At 48.2% G+C, this 16,781-nt stretch overlaps 1 protein-coding gene across 4 annotated transcripts in view; it reads left to right on the forward strand.

Moving 5' to 3' along the window:
- Window positions 1–11,901: 11,901 nt before the first annotated feature.
- The window catches only part of Ube2f (ubiquitin conjugating enzyme E2 F (putative)), a 62,420-nt gene continuing 57,540 nt past the window's right edge, over window positions 11,902–16,781 (forward strand). Inside the window, exons 1-2 of one of the 4 annotated variants that reach the window (XM_026396017.2) lie at window positions 11,902–12,045; window positions 15,008–15,141. In XM_026396017.2, coding sequence (XP_026251802.1) covers window positions 15,024–15,141 — 118 coding nt within the window. In that variant the 5' untranslated portion in view covers window positions 11,902–12,045; window positions 15,008–15,023. The remainder of the gene's footprint in view (window positions 12,046–15,007; window positions 15,142–16,781) is intronic. The other 3 variants (XM_026396018.2, XM_026396015.2, XM_026396016.2) reach the window with 3 other exon arrangements.

The following is a 16,781-nucleotide window of genomic DNA, read 5'->3' on the forward strand; positions in this document are numbered from 1 at the left end:
CCCAGGACCGGATGGGTATACAGCAGAGTTTTACAAAACCTTTAAAGAGGAACTAACACCAATACTTTTCAAGCTATTTCAGGAAATAGAAAAAGAAGGAGAACTTCCAAATTCATTCTACGAGGCCAACATCACCCTGATTCCGAAACCAGACAAAGACACTTCAAAGAAAGAAAACTACAGACCAATATCTCTAATGAACCTTGACGCAAAAATCCTCAATAAAATTCTGGCGAATCGGATTCAAATACATATCAAAAAAATTATACACCATGATCAAGTAGGATTCATCCCTGGGATGCAAGGCTGGTTCAATATACGGAAATCAATAAATGTTATCCACCACATCAATAGGCTTAAAAATAAGAACCATATGATCATCTCGATTGATGCAGAAAAAGCATTCGACAAAGTACAGCATCCCTTTATGTTCAAAACTCTAGAAAAATTAGGGATAACTGGATCATACCTCAACATTGTAAAAGCAATCTATGATAAGCCACAGGCCAGCATCATTCTAAATGGAGAAAAATTGAAGGCATTCCCTCTAAGATCTGGTACAAGACAGGGATGCCCTCTCTCACCACTTCTGTTCAACATAGTCCTCGAAACACTGGCCAGAGCAATTAGACAAACGAAAGAAATTAAAGGCATAAAAATAGGAAAAGAAGAACTTAAATTATCACTATTTGCAGATGATATGATTCTATACCTAGCAGACCCAAAAGGGTCTACAAAGAAGCTATTAGAGCTAATAAATGAATTCAGCAAAGTGGCAGGATATAAGATCAACACGCATAAATCAAAGGCATTCCTGTATATCAGCGACAAATCCTCTGAAAAGGAAATGAGGACAACTACTCCATTCACAATATCCCCCCAAAAAATAAAATACTTGGGAATCAACCTAACAAAAGAGGTGAAAGATTTATACAATGAAAATTACAGAACCCTAAAGAAAGATATAGAAGAAGACCTGAGAAGATGGAAAAATATACCCTGCTCATGGATAGGCAGAACTAACATCATCAAAATGGCGATATTACCAAAAGTTCTCTATAAGTTCAATGCAATGCCAATCAAAATCCCAACAGCATATCTTGTAGAAATTGATAAAAGAATCATGAAATTCATATGGAATAATAAAAGACCCAGAATAGCAAAAACAATACTAAGCAGGAAGTGTGAATCAGGCGGTATAGCGATACCAGACTTCAAACTATACTACAGAGCAATAGTAACAAAAACAGCATGGTACTGGTACCAAAACAGGCGGGTGGACCAATGGTACAGAATAGAGGACACAGTAACCAATCCACAAAACTACAACTATCTTATATTTGATAAAGGGGCTGAAAGCATGCAATGGAGGAAGGATAGCATCTTCAACAAATGGTGCTGGGAAAACTGGAAATCCATTTGCATCAAAATGAATCTGAATCCCTATCTCTCGCCATGCACAAAAGTTAACTCAAAATGGATCAAGGAGCTTGATATTAAATCAGAGACACGGTATCTGATAGAAGAAAAAGTTGGTTATGATCTACATGCTGTGGGGTCGGGCTCCAAATTCCTCAATAGGACACCCATAGCGCAAGAGTTAACAACTAGAATCAACAAATGGGACTTACTCAAACTAAAAAGTTTTTTCTCAGCAAAAGATACAATAAGAGAGATAAACAGGGAGCCTACATCCTGGGAACAAATCTTTACTCCACACACTTCAGATAGAGCCCTAATAACCAGAATATACAAAGAACTCAAAAAATTAGACAATAAGATAACAAATAACCCAATCAATAAATGGGCCAAGGACCTGAACAGACAATTCTCAGAGGAGGACATACAATCAATCAATAAATACATGAAAAAATGCTCACCATCGCTAGCAGTCAGAGAAATGCAAATCAAAACCACCCTAAGATACCATCTCACTCCGGTAAGATTGGCAGCCATTAGGAAGTCAAACAACAATAAGTGCTGGAGAGGATGCGGGGAAAAGGGCACTCTTGTTCATTGCTGGTGGGACTGCAAACTGGTGCGGCCAATTTGGAAAGCAGTATGGAGATTTCTTGGAAAGCTGGGAATGGAACCACCATTTGACCCAGCTATTCCCCTTCTCGGTCTATTCCCTAAAGACCTAAATAAGAGCATGCTACAGGGACACTGCTACATCGATGTTCATAGCAGCTCAATTCACGATAGCAAGACTGTGGAATCAGCCTAGATGCCCTTCAATAGATGAATGGATAAAAAAAAATGTGGCATTTATACAGTATGGAGTATTACTCTGCATTAAAAAATGACAAAATCATAGAATTTGGAGGGAAATGGATGGCATTAGAGCAGATTATGCTAAGTGAAGCTAGTCAATCTTTAAAAAACAAATACCAAATGACTCCTTTGATATAAGGGGAGTCAACAAGGACAGGGTAGGGACGAAGAGCTTGAGAAGAAGATTTACATTAAACAGGGATGAGAGGTGGGAGGGAAAGAGAGTGAGAAGGGGAATCGCATGGAAATGGAAGGCGATCCCCAGGGTTATACAAAATGACATATAAGAGGAAAGGAGGGGTAAGACAAGATAATACAAATGGAAGAAATGATTTACAGTAGAAGGGGTAGAGAGAGAAAAGGGGAGGGGAGGGGAGGGGAGGGGAGGGGGGATAATAGAAAATAGGACAGACAGCAGAATACATCAGACACTAGAAAGGCAATATGTCAATCAATGGAAGGGTAACTGATGTGATTCAGCAATCTGTATACGGGGTAAAATTGGGAGTTCATAACTCACTTGAACCAAACCGTGTAATATGATGTATTAAGAACTATGTAATGTTTTGAAAGACCAATAATAAAAAAAAAAAAACAAAAAAAAAAAGAAAAAAAAAAAGAAGCTACAAATTTTCATAAATCCTTCCATGTCAATGCAAATACTTTAAAAAAGCGTTTTAAAATAACTAAGGAACAAGCTAGACAAATAATAAAACAATGTCAAAATTGTGTGACCTTTTTACCACAAGTTAATCTTGGAGTCAATCCTAGAGGACTGATACCTAACCATATTTGGCAGATGGATGTCACACACTTGGCAGAATTTGGAAAATTAAAATATTTGCATGTTACAGTTGATACTTCTTCCGGATTTTTGATGGGCTCCCTTCATGCCGGAGAAAAAACTAAAGATATTATAGCTCATTGCTTACAAAATTTTGCCACTGTGGGCGTTCCAAAACAGTTAAAAACAGATAATGAACCTGGTTATACTTCTACCTCTTTTAAGCAATTTTGCTCATCATTTGGCATTACTCATATAACAGGAATCCCATACAATCCACAGGGAAAAGGCATAGTTGAAAGAGCTCATCAAACTATTAAAATGTACTTATTAAAGCAAAAAGAGGGAATTGGGAAGGGGTATATATCCCCCAAAGATAAACTTAAAATAACCCTTTTTACTCTAAATTTTTAAAATTTGGATTCATCAGGGCTTAGTGCTGCGGAAAGGCATATGTGTCCAAAAAATGTCATAAACCCAAGGTACTTTGGAAGGATATTCTAACAGGACAATGGAAAGGTCCTGACCCAGTGATTGTCTGGAGTCGGGGGTGTGTTTGTATATTTCCACAGGGAGAACAGCAGCCGATTTGGATTCCAGAGAGACTAACCAAAGCGATTTCTGCGGACCAAAAAGAAGATGACTTGGCTCAAATCCATAACAGCTGATATCCTTATATCTGCAACAGTGGTTCTCCCACACCTGGAAGCTAATGAATAATGAATACCATTAAAGCCTATTTCAAATGTAAAAAACCTTGGGGCTTGCTTGTGGGAGTACCTTCAGACCCATTATGCAAGTTGCAAGAAAAAGGATGGGATATCCAAAGAAGAGTCAAACCCAGGTGCTAACCAGGATGTCTTTTTCAATATCTATTTTATTATTGCCTTTTCCCACATCATGAAGTTCTATTTTGTTTTTTGAGCTCATACAGACCTAGGTTAATGTTTTGCTGATCAGTTCTATTTTTTGACTGTGGAGTTTTTAAACATTGCAATGGAGATTTCACCTGTGAAAAGCTACAAGGCCTTTACTATTATGTTATGTGTTGTACGTATTGTGTTATGTGTGCACACTTGTGTTTTGTGTTGTATGTGCGTATGTCCATAAATCATATATGAGGAGCGCTCTATGATATTTGGATCCCGAGTCTGGGATCTTGGCTGAACCCGTGTGGTGAAAGGCAGGAGCCCAGGCAGGGCCCTGGGGGCGGCTGGGAGTGGCCCGCAGGTCCAGCGCCAGCGCAGGTGTCCGCTGCCTGCCTGGGTCCCTCAGTGAAAGCCCAAGCCCCGCCGAAGCCGGGTGACCCCCACGCGCTCAGCAGGACCTGGTGGCCACACGGGCGGGGAGCGCGCCGGTGCCCCCGCCGCCAGCGCAGCCGCGGAGCCCCCCGCCCGTCAGGCAGGCCTCGGGGAAGAACACGCCTGATCAGACCACTGCCCAGCGAGCTGGACAAGAGTCCTCCCTCCCGAGGCCCGCCCGAGCAGAGGCGCCAGCCACGGAGCGTCGAGTCGGATGCCCAGCTGGACACCAAGGCTTTGCTACTGCGGCAGAGGGCAAGAGTGGGCGCTGGTGGAGGCCATTGGCCGAGCGGGCCCCTCTCCTCCGCCCCTCGGGTGTCTCCCCAGACCCGGACTCCTGCGGCAGAGCTGGCCCTCCTGACGGCACCCGGTGCCGGGACTGGGGCGCAGGACCGCCCTGCTGGAGGGCTCAGGGCTCCTGGAAGCGGGAGGCTCTGCCCCGCCTGCTGTGCTGGGGGCGGCTGTCGCTTCAGGTCCTCGCCACTGCTGGCCCCCCTCTGGGTGACCCAGCTTCATCCGGAGGGGATGAAGCGACTCCCCTGCTGACTTCTGTTCCTCCGCTGATGACCAGCGAGGGACCACTGGAGGGCCTCTTCTGTGAAGGGCCTGTTCACGACTTTTGCTGATGTTTCTTTGGGGGTCTCTGCCTTTTCTTCTCCAGTTCTAGACTCTTCACAGTCCTGGACTTGAATCCTTTGTGTGGTAGCCATTGCAAGACCTCCTGCCACTCCGCGGCTCCGCTTTTCATTGTCGTAAGGGTTCCTGTTCGGTTGGATCAAGAGAAACTCTAGGGGCTGGGGAGGTGGCTCAAGCGGTAGCTCGCTCGCCTGGCATGCGTGGGGCGCTGGGTTTGGCCCTCAGCACCACATACAAACAGAGATGTTGTGTCCGCCAAAAACTGAAAAAGAAATACTCAAAATTCTCTCTCTTTAAAAAAAAAAAGAGAGAGAGAGAGAGAGAGAGAAAACTCTAAACGTTAATGTAATTCACTGTGCCTTTTTGTCCTTTATATTTTTGTGTCTGAGGAACCGGCCTTGTTGGATGACACTGTTCTCCTGTGAGTTCTTCTGAAAGCTCGCTGCTTTAACTTTCACCTTTAGACCCTTTTGTAATCTCTTCTTTGAAGTGGTCAGCCACGGAGTGGGAGTGAGGCCAGGAGTCCTTAACGCCCATTTTGAGAGGGTGTCATGACAGCTCTGCCAATCTGTGGGTCACTTACTTTGCTTTGCTCTTCCCTGGGTCCTGGAGTTGCCCCCTGGAGGCTGGCCCTGCCCTGCCCAGCTCCCTCAGCTTCCTCTGAGTCCCGGGGCTGCCGAGGCTGCCAGGCGCAGAGAGCACTGCCATAGCCCTCCTAGGACTCGAGGGCTCTGGGGACAGACACGTGCGCTGGGCACACTGCCCTGCCCAGACCATGCAGGCTCACTCTTGCAGCCTCAATTGTGGCCAACTGCCCTAGTGGGTCCTCACTTCCCCTGCCCCAGGCGCCCGACCTGGGACAGCCACGTGTGGGTCCTTGGCAAGGTCACCAGTGCTTACAGACCAGAAGGAGCCCAAGAGGGCAGCCCTTCAGTGTCTGCACACCGTTCACACTGCCCCCTGCCCCACCCGTGTAACACTCCAAGGGGAGACTGCAGCATGGACACCCAGCCCTCTGGACAGTGCAGAGCCTGCAGGCCCCGCAGGGGGCTCAATACCACCCTATCTAAGGACTGATCTGAACATGGAGAGGCAGAGCCAAGAGGGAGGCCCCCTACACCCATCCTCCACAATAACCAGCCTGCACTCAAGGCTACCTGGGTCTCAAAGTGCCTCTGTGTCCCCCAGAAGCTTTGGTGAGCAGGCACCTCACCTCCACTGCTCCCCTTGTGGAAGGCTCTCCCTCCTGGCTGGGCAGGCACCTCTAGGTGACCCTCAGAGGGATGGTCCATGTCTGATAGAGCTCAGGGTGATATGCTCCCCCTCCGTGTGTGAGCCCGCTGGGATCCCAGTTTCCACCCCCAGAAGCAGCAAGGAAGAACCCCCACCCCTCCAGCAGACTGATCTGGAGTGGAGGGGCCGAACTGGTGTGCTTTCAGCTGTCCCCCATCCTGGTGGCCATAACTAGCGGCCTTGTGGATGGATAGGTAACAACTCGCAGGACATTGGGGGTGGACTGCCCTACCATCCAAGACCGCTCCAGAGGGTCCTGTGAGGTACCCAAAAGAGCCTGGGGTGGTCTGCAGGCAGCTTCCCAACCTTCTTGAGGCCAGGGGCACCTGGCTGGGGGTGCCACAGCTCCTGCCATTAAAAGCCAGGGCTCCCAAATATCTTTACCTGGGAGAGGTGAGGAGCAGCCTCAGAGGTCCTTTTGCTGAGTGCAGCCCACTCCCCACCTTGGTCAGCACTAGATAGTGTTTAGAACAAGATCCTTGACATACAATCCCTTGGCCATCCTCCCAAGCAAATCAAAACTGTCAGCCTTCTATGAAGTAAAAAAACTGTTCCTACCTCTACCCCACACTGTTGCCCAGAGCAACTGTTACAAATGGTGTATATGGTCACTGTCATAACCCGTCAGTGGTTAAGCACCTCTGGGTTCAATCTCTAGTACAAAAAGGGGGGTTCTGGGTTTGCTGCTTAGCGGTAGAGTGCTTGCCCATCATATGAAAGGCCCTAGGTTCAGTCCCCAGTATCAAAAAAATAAAAAACAAACAAAAAATGGTGTATATGTGTTATGGGTTGAACTCCTAATTCCACATCTCAGAATGTAAGCTTATTTAAGAATAGGGTCTTGGGGCTGGGGGATGTGGCTCAAGCGGTAGTGCGCTCCACTGGCATGCGTGCGGCCCGGGTTCGATCCTCAGCGCCACATACAAACAAAGATGTTGTGTCCGCTGAAAACTAAAAAATAAATTAAAAAAAAAAAAAGAATAGGGTCTTAAAAGAGGTACTCAGTTTAAAGCTAGGTCATTAGAGTGTCCTTAAGCTAGGCTGACTGGTATACGTACCTAAAGGGGACAGCTAGAGGCAGACATACATGCAGGGAGAAGGTGGACATCTGCAAGCTAAGGAAAGAGGCCTGGACTGATCCATCCCCTGGCCCCAGAGAAGCCTGCAGGCACCTGAGTTCAGCCTCTGGCTTCTGGCTAGGAGACAATGCATTCAATGAACTTCTTTTGTTTAAGCCACTCAGTGCATGCTGCTTGGTCCCAGTGGCCCTAGCTTACTAATGCAACATGCTTTGGAAGATTTTCTGGTAGCTCATAAACTCATCCCTAGCTTAACAAGCTACTTTCGCATAAATAGATTCCACCATTTGTCCACTCATTTAACAATGTATGATGGACACTTCTATGCAGGAGCATATGCTTACCTTACTCTTTGGGGCAGTTGCATGGACCCAAAAGGGCTTATTTAGGTTGCTTCCAGGTTGTTGCCATTGACAACAATCTAGTGATGGGGTGACATTTCAGCCTGTGCCCCTTTGGGGGATAGGGATGTAGTTCAGTGGCTAGTATGTACAAAGCCTTGTATTCCATCCCAGAACAAAACAAACAAACAAAACCACAAATTCTAACCTGTTTTCCCACTGGGCAGCCTCCCTAGACTGGCTCAGGCCCTTCCAAGGTACTGGCCATTCCTGGGTCTTAGGTTTCATCTTCCTGCTCCCTGGTCATTGGCTGATCCTTCATGTGGAACAGATTTCTCCCATCCTTCAATGCTTCCCTGACCCAGATGTGTACAATGGAGAGGCCTGAACTGATGGCAGGTGTGCAACTGGAGAGGTGTGAACAGATGCACACGCTGGAGAGACCCAAAGGTTTGTAACTCTGTGTCCAGATCATGCTTGTTTGCCATTAGGTTATTTGAATAGTTTACATTTCTTTCTTTTTCTCCTAGGTGAAAGGGTTTCTTAATATCTCCTAATTGGAGGATGAAATATACCTACTGATTTTTAAAAAATCAAATCAGTGTATTCATCTCTCATCCCTTTTTCAGTTTTCACTGCCTCTTGGAATACTCTTCTAGATAGCTAATCACATCATCTCTTTATACACTCATCCTGCCTCACCTTTCTAATCATTGTCTTCTACTTGAACTTCCTGAGTACCAGGTGCCATCGGTGAGACAATTTGTTTGAATCCTTCTTCCTCCTGCTGCTACTCACTGCTGCACGCCTGCGCGGCTTTTCCATCTTTTCTTCTTGATACTCACCCCATGCTCTGGAGGGCCATCCCCTGGTCTCTGAAATGCAGACGGTGTGTGTGCCCACAAATTGCCATGTGCCAGACTTATTTCCTTTAGAAAATGTCTCTTCACAATTTCGTTGAATGGACTTAATATACTATAAGTCCAGCCCACATGAAAACAGTTCCATTGCTACACGGATTTGATCCAAACTGGGCATTTATTTTCAAAATGATTTCATCTGTGTTCTTGGAATTTAGAAAGGCTTTTTGAAGCATGATCCAGGTTGCCTGTTTTTAAACTTTGTGCAGAGAATCCCTAACTTGTTTCCCCATAACTCACTCCTTTAACTAAGGGCTGTATGGAGAACTTCCTGGACCAGACCTGTGCTTCAAGTGATTTGCATAAGAAGCCTTTGTATTGTTATCAAGGTAACAAAAGCCAAAGTTGGGGGGGGGGGAGGAAAAGTCACTGCCAATCTTCCTGCCCTGATAGAGAAATCAGATTCACTTTGTCTACTGACATCTAGGCTCTGCCCATGTAGTGGTCTCTTCCTGTGGCAGTCACCACACGACTGCACGTTCACAGTTTGAATGCTGCTTGTTGGACGTAATAAGTATTCATGGCTCCATGTAATCTGGGGATGATCTTGCAGATCAGCTGCACTTTCCCGTAGTAAGCGGACGGCAACATAGCTGACCATCCCTTGCACTGCGCATGAGGGGCTTCCAGGTTTTCACCATTGTACATAATACAATGGACATCTTTGTGCCAGGGCTTTTTCTGCTTTTGGATTACTTCCTCAGGCAAGGGTGGAGTTACTGGGGCAAAAGATCAGAAGGGGTGTTATTTATTTATTTATTTATTTTTACTTTAACTGACCTCCTAAGGTGTTGTGCTGGGTCACCTAGCTGCCAACACAGCAAGCAGAAGCCCAGGTCCACTCTGAGTGGTGGCTCCTCCTCTTTATTATAGAGGACCTGAAGCACTGCCACCACCTGAGCCCTGCTGGACACCAGCTGTGAAAGTTTGGGAGGTAGTCACAGAGGGTTGGTTCTTCACCCCAGTCTCCAGCAAGAGCTGTGGCTACAGGTGGAGGGGCTCTACCTGAGGTGAAACTGCCTTAAGGGACCCTGGAAGAACGTCAGGGCTGCAGCCTGAGGTGCTTTCCTGTGGACACCATCTTGGACCTTCACAAATGCCCAGAATGCAGGATGATTGCTCCTCTCTGGCGCCCGTCTTGTTTATCAAGTGTTTCCAGCAACTCTGACAGACACACATTTTCAGCCATGGTTCCTTTAAGAGAAGAAGTGTTTTTTAACTTTTCACACTCAGCACCGGCTGAAGTGGACAACTTCAGATGGAACAATGCAAACTACAGGAACTACACAAAATCTAAAACAAAGCGGGCCTTCTCTGCAGGAGTGGCTTCAGCATCCCAATTCCCTGTGAAATGTGCCACAGTGTGCCTGGGCCAGTGGCCTGGCCTCTCCCTCCAGCCAGCCTCACAGATCCCAGGTGCTCCTGCAGCCTCCGGCCACCACTGTGCACAGCAGAGGGGGAGAAGGTGCATTTGCTTCTCATGGCTGCTGCAGCACTCAGTGACTTTAGACAGCCCCTGCGGCTGTGCTCAGAGGCCAAGACTGAGGAGAGAGGCCTACAGGCAATAGAGCCTGGCCAGCTCCCCAGAACTGACCTTCTCAGGCTCTGGGGACACATTCAGTCTTCGGAATCTTCTGTGTTACAGCTAAGGCAGGTTGAAGATAAACAGGTGGTTATTTGCACATCTGGCATCAGCACTGCCTCTGGGTCAGTGTGCTAGTGAGCACAAGGCGGTCACCCTGCCTGACCTCACAACTAGCTCTGCTGCCTTGGGCAGACCATTCAACTTGTTCCTCAGTCACCTTGTTTCTAAAATGGAAATAAGAAAATTGTTTCATGGGGTTGTTGTGAGAAATGAAGAAGCTAAGAACTAGTGGGCCCTAACCAAGTCTTAGGTTAGGGCATGGTGTACCTCAGAAGATGACTGGAAATGGCGTCATTCATCTGAGGTGGTCAGATTTAGGCTCCTGTGGGCCAGTGAACACTGCAGCTGGTTCTCCTGTGATGCCCCAAATGGGAAAGGGGTGCCCAAGCCACTCCAGTTGCACCTTCACCCACAGCCTTGCTTTTAGCCCTTATCTTCTCTTGCCAGGACTCCACACTCGTTCTTGCAATATCTACCCAGTACATGTGCTCAGGGTGTGCTCTAGGCAATGACAACACTTGTTGAGCACCAAGAAGCCAGAGTGCAGGGCTCCGGCAAAGACACCCAGGACACAGGTACTCTCCCAAGACCCGGGACCTGGACCTGGAGGCCTCTCTGGGAAAGTGGTGCCTAAGCTTAGGAAAACTTGGGAGTTGGCTGGGCAAAGGGAGAAATGTTCCCAAACAGAAGAAAGAATGTGAGTTATTATTGAGAATTCTCTTGGCTCCTCTCCCACCAGTTCACAGATCCAAAAGCCTCTTTTGGAAAGAAAATTTAGGGAGGGTCTGGGGATGTAGCTCAGTGGTATAGCACGAGATTTGTGTGGGGGAGGCCCCGAGTTAGAACAAAATAAAACAAGCCTGTCTCACCTTTTAAAATCATTCAATGGAGCTCTTGGAAACAAGTCTCACTCTTTGGCTCTTTCTTCCTGTCTTCGTGGTTAACCTCATCTTTTGATGTCCCACTACTCCAGAAGCTTGCCTGACCCCACCCAGAGCTGCCCACCGTCAATCACACAAGTACACTAAAGGACAAGAGAAGAATTTGCACCCCATAATCTAGAAGTGGGACAACTTGAAAGACATCTTTAAAGCATGTGTATTAAACGGATCAGAGAAAGGCTAAAAAAGGCAGGAATGGGCCACCCAGCCTTCCACCGGCCCACGGGGTGGTCATTTGCACGTCTGACCGCCCATGTCATAGACCCGGCACTGCAGGCTGCTGGGGCTAGCCCGGTCCTTTGCATTGGTCACTGTGCTGGACACACCGGGCGCTCCACTCATGGTAGCGGTCAGTTCCGGCTTGGCGTTTAGTCAGTTCCAAACCCTCAAGCCCCGCACACTGCCTAATGAATGGAAATAGGGAATCCGGCTCCACACCCGCGCCGGAGCTCTCAGCCGCCAGAACTACCTCGGAGGCCCCGCCCTGGATTTCAATGACCAATCAGCGAGGACCTAGGATCTATGCCCGCCTCCCTCCGTGCCCCTCGACCAATCAGAGAGGTCAGAGCGTCCGCCTCGCCTAGTCCCGCCCCGGGCGGCACACGCCGCTGTTCGCGAGTCAGGCCGCAAATAAAGTTCTTCGCGGCTTTGAATTTTTTTTTTTTAAAGCGCCCGCGGCAGCCGAGGGCGAGAGCGGCCGAGTCCCCGCCCCGCTACTTCCGGTCCCGCCGCCGGGAGCCGGTGCGGCTGTGAGGGCCGCATCTCACCGCCGCCGCCCGGCCGGGCATGGTGTTGGGCGCCGGCCCGCCTCGCCTGTCTCGGGGTGCCCAGGTGAGGGGCGGCCGAGGCTCGGCGGCCCCAGTTTGGGGCCCTCGGGCTCCTCACGCCGGGCCGGACCAGGCCGGGCCCGGCGGCCTGCGAGAGGGGTCCGGACGGACGCCCGCGTCCAGCACCCGGGGGCCGCGCCGGGCAGCTAGGTCACCGCCGGCGGAGCGGGCCGGCGGCTGCTGGGCCCCGGGCCGAGCCGAAGTGGCCGCCTCGCTCGCCGCGGCGGCAGAGCGCGGCCAGGCCGGCTTCCCGCCGCGGCGGAGCCACCGTGAGGCGCCGGTCGCCGGCCCGCTCCGGCCGGGGCGTGGCCTGGGGCGTGGCCTCCCGCGGGCTCAGTTTCCCCTTCTGTCGCCGAGCGGCTGGGCGCGCCAGGCTCGGGTCCGCCCCTGCCGGAGTGGGCCGTGGTGCGGCCGCCGCGGGGGACCCTTATTGGGGAAGACTCGGACTCGGTGGGAATCGCGCTCCTTCGGGAAGGGAAGGCCAGGTGGGAAGGGAAGGAGCGCGTTCCGGGCCGGGCCATCAGGTGGAACAGAAGCTTCCAGAAACGAGCAGGGTGTTGGTGCGGGACGGTGGGGAGGGAGATGAAGGCGGCAGAGTGCTGCGGGGCTGGGGGTCTCTCCAGGGACATAACTGCCATTCAGGTAATGGGAGAGGGGCGGGTGTACCTGCTGGAAATGAGACCGCCGGGGCTCCAGGGGTGGTTGGCCAGCCAGACTGCCAGCCGGGAGCTTCCTGGGATCTGGCATTCTGTGGAATGGTGGGGCCTGGACTTATTTGTGTCCTGATCCGGGCTCCTTTGACTGGGGAAGTTGAACGTCCCCTAGTGACCAGCTTGCATTTCTTAAGCTTGGATTGGGGCTTCTCTAGGGTGGAAAAATTGTAAATGAAGTTACCCTCACATTGAACTGACTGGTCCTTGGTGGCCCTGCACAGGTGACATGGCCCGATTTCATCACAGCACACTGGAATGCTGAATAAGCAGCATTTGATGATTAGACCAGTAAATAACACAATCTTCTTCTATGGACACACTAAAAACAGGTCCCACCCAGAAGAGGAACTTAACTGGGCCAATTACGACTTGTGGAACCTAGAGACTGAGCATGCCATTCAGAATAGCTGATCTGTTCCCAAAATGCTGTTAGTCAGAGTGTCCTTTTCCAGAAAGGGGAAGTTTAATTTTAAACCAGATTGTGGAGAGTTAGGCATTGAGGAGGTTCTGAAGCAACTGCAGATTTTCAGCTAACTTCTTGACAGTAATTGTTTTTGTTTGAATCTCTATATAGATTTAATTTTATAGCAGTGGAAATATTTCCTAATTAGGCCTTTGGTTTATCCTTGAAGTGGCATGTGATAACGACACAGATGGTAGAGAAATAGATGGTCACTATAGTCATATTTGGATGTTAGGAAAGTAAATTTTGTATTACTTTATGTAAGGCAAAACACCAGTGTTGTTTTCTTTAAAACTTGCACTCAAGTTCCCAATGTGTTTGTTAGTGTTGTTGTAGATAGACATGATACCCTTATTTATTAATTTTTGATGATGCTGAGAATTGAATCCAGTGCTTCACACAGTTGCTAAGTAAATACCACTGAGCCACAACCTCAGCCCTCCCAATGTTTTTTTTTTTTTTTTTAAGAGTTTCTTTTTTAGGGCTGGGGTTGTGGCTCAGACGTAGAGCACTTGCCTAGCATGTGTAAGGCACTGGGTTCAATTCTCAGCACCACGTAAAAATAAAACAAAGGTACTGTGTCCACTCACACCTAAAAAACAAATGTTTTTTAAAAAAGAATGGAAACAATACCTTTATTTTGTCTACTTATTTTTTTAATGTGGTGCTGAGGATCAAACCCATTGCCTCACACAGGCTAAGTGCTCTACCACTGAGCAACAAACCCAGTCCCCTCCCAATGCATTTTATTAGTAAACTTGAAGATAGTAAGCCAGGGTTCTGTCAGTGGAGTTGCATGGGGTCCTCCAGCCTCTGCCACAGAGAAGGCTTCAGTGTGGGTGAGCGAATGGAAAAGCATTAAGCACAGCCTTAGGCAGCAGCAGTGCAGAAGAGGGTCTTGGTGGACACCCTTCTCCACAAGAATGATGACTCTTACCAGGCCTTTCTGAGCTCTGCTTGGTACAGGTCTTCAGGGAGCTGGGATGGAAGGCTTATGTCTGCTGCTTGCTTTTCTATGGGACTCTTCAGTATAACACCAGAGGACTGACCACTGACCTCTTCACACACTGCTTTTATTTTATTTTTAACTTCTTACCCTATTTTCACTACTGAAGTGAGCCAGAGGTTGAAAAGCTGGTGGTCCCTATGTGGGGCATCTGATGCCTCTGACTGACTACTGTGTGATGGACATGTGTCTTGGCCCATCATCAGGGGACCCTGATGCTATGGCAAGACTGATGTGCTCAAGTCTGGGCAGTGAAGAGAATCTGATTTAGGGCATTAATTATAATTTAGTGTTGGTGTTGATGTTGCCACAAGTGTAAATAAAGTACAGCACAAATCAATGCAAAGATCCTTTGAAGGCTGCATTCATACCTTTGTTAAAGGAAGAAGGAAAGGAACACCTTGCTGCTCCCTCTGTTCCTGAAGGGTGAGCCCCTGAGCCACACCTGGGACCCTATTACAGGGAAGAACAGACTTCCCAGTGAATAGTGGACCTGTTTGGATTCCAGTGTCAGGCACATGCTGGTAAAGAAGCTGTAGAGGCCCCCCTAGACTGTATGCTTGATATAACCCCAGGGCCTGACATCTGGGGGGTAAGCACTGAGTATTAAATGTCTTACTCTTCCTTTTAAAATATTTTAATTCACACTTTAAAAGTTAGGATGGTATGGAACTTTCCTAGGTTCATTATGAAGGAATCTAGTCTTGTCTTGTGTCTTGTGCCTTCAGGATCTGATTGCTGTCTAGAGGCATGGTCTTGACTCTGCTCTCCCCTGGTCTTTCAGGGTAAAGGTGGCAGTAATGCTAACGTTGGCAAGCAAGCTGAAGCGGGATGACGGTCTCAAAGGGTCCCGGACGTCAGCCACCACGTCTGACTCCACTCGGAGGGTCTCTGTGAGAGACAAGTTGCTTGTCAAAGGTAAGCAGCATCCTGGAAGCTGATTCTACATGCTGTCGCCAAATGAAGCTTGCTGGAGACATTTCTGAAATAACAAAGCAGGCTGCTGCTGAATGGAAACACTTGTTCAAAAAGATTTTAGGGAAATACTTATACCTTGCAGATGATAATGGGATTGCTCGTGGCAAGGAGAGGATCTCAGAGACTATGGTGCCTTATGCACTGGCAGTGTTTTTGGGGGGCTTGCCAGTGTGTTAGCAGAAGGAATAAGGTGTTAGGAGTCAGCAGGCCTAACACCCGTTGTGTGTGCTGCCATTGTCTTCCCCTCTTCTTTAGGGCATAGACTAAAGCAAATCCTTTGCAAAGTGATTTTTTTTCACAGTTAACACATAGTGTCCTGGAACCATAGACACTTCTGCTATCCATGTCAGTGAAGGGAGACTTTATTTCTGGATATGGAGTGTGTGAGAGTGTATGTGTGTAAGGGTATGCCCTCATATTTGTGTTTGTAAGTTTTTTGCAATATTTAGGTACAAAGGCTCTTATCACAGTTATGGGGCCTACAAAAGATGAAGAAGCAGCAGTTGTTGCCTTTTAGGAACTTATCATTTGCAGCACTTTTTATTTTATAGCAAATTACGTTTCTTGCATGTGTAGTAGCTGGATAGCAAAGAAGGGTTGAGTAGTGTTGGCTCTGGCTGTTTGCATGTCATAGTGAATGCACAGCATGGATAACCAACTCTGGTATGTCCTGAAGGCATCTGGCAGCAGGAGAACCAATGTGTGTTAAGTCACTATGCCCACTTCTAAGCTGGGGAAGGAATAGGATAGGAATACAGCAGATTTGTGGAGACTTTAACAAGGACCTCTTCCTTGAAGCTTCCCCTGTGCTTGAATTATGTGTGCATGCAAGCGCGTACGTGTACGTGTGTGTATAAGGGTTGAATCCAGGGCCTTGGGCATGCTACAGTGCTCTACCACTGAGCTATATCCTGGACTACTGCTGCTGAATTTTGACTTAGCTTTGAGTTATGCAGACCGATGGGTGATGGGTTAAAAGTGGAGTAACAGTTACTTTTTACATCTTGTTCTTACCTCCTAAGCCCAGGAGAACCTCAGATTGTATTCAGAGCCTGTTAGCCTTTGGAGGGCAAGGGTCAGAGGCTGGGGCATGGGCTGGAGCACTACATTGGGTGAGCTGGACAAGATTTGGAGTCCTTTTCTCAGATTCTGGCCTCAAGGGTTCTACCTGCTGAGGAAGCCAAGAGCCAAGCAAACCAGAGGTTAGGGGGTGCTGTTGTGATACTTGGGCTGGAAAGTGTTTTAGAGCAGTGAGGAAGGCCTGGGCATCAGCTGAGGAGGAGCAGTAGGAGCTGACAAATAGACCATCCCATCTTTGACTGTCATCACCATGGTTAATAGCAGCTTTGGTATGGAGGGCCAGACCCCGTGTTGGGCACCATCTTAGTGCATTTGTGCTGCACTAATAAAATAATACAGACTGAGTAATTTATAAACAATAGAAATGTATTCTTGTTCTTCTGGAGGCTGGGAAGTCCAAGATCAAGATACTGTCAGGATTAGTGTCTGGTGTCTGGGGAGGACTGCTGTCTGCTTCCAAGTTGGTGCCTAATTGCTGTAGCCGAGGGAAAAGTGTTGTA

This window comes from Urocitellus parryii, chromosome 1 (assembly GCF_045843805.1).
Source record: "Urocitellus parryii isolate mUroPar1 chromosome 1, mUroPar1.hap1, whole genome shotgun sequence".
Taxonomy (NCBI): Eukaryota; Metazoa; Chordata; class Mammalia; order Rodentia; family Sciuridae; genus Urocitellus; species Urocitellus parryii.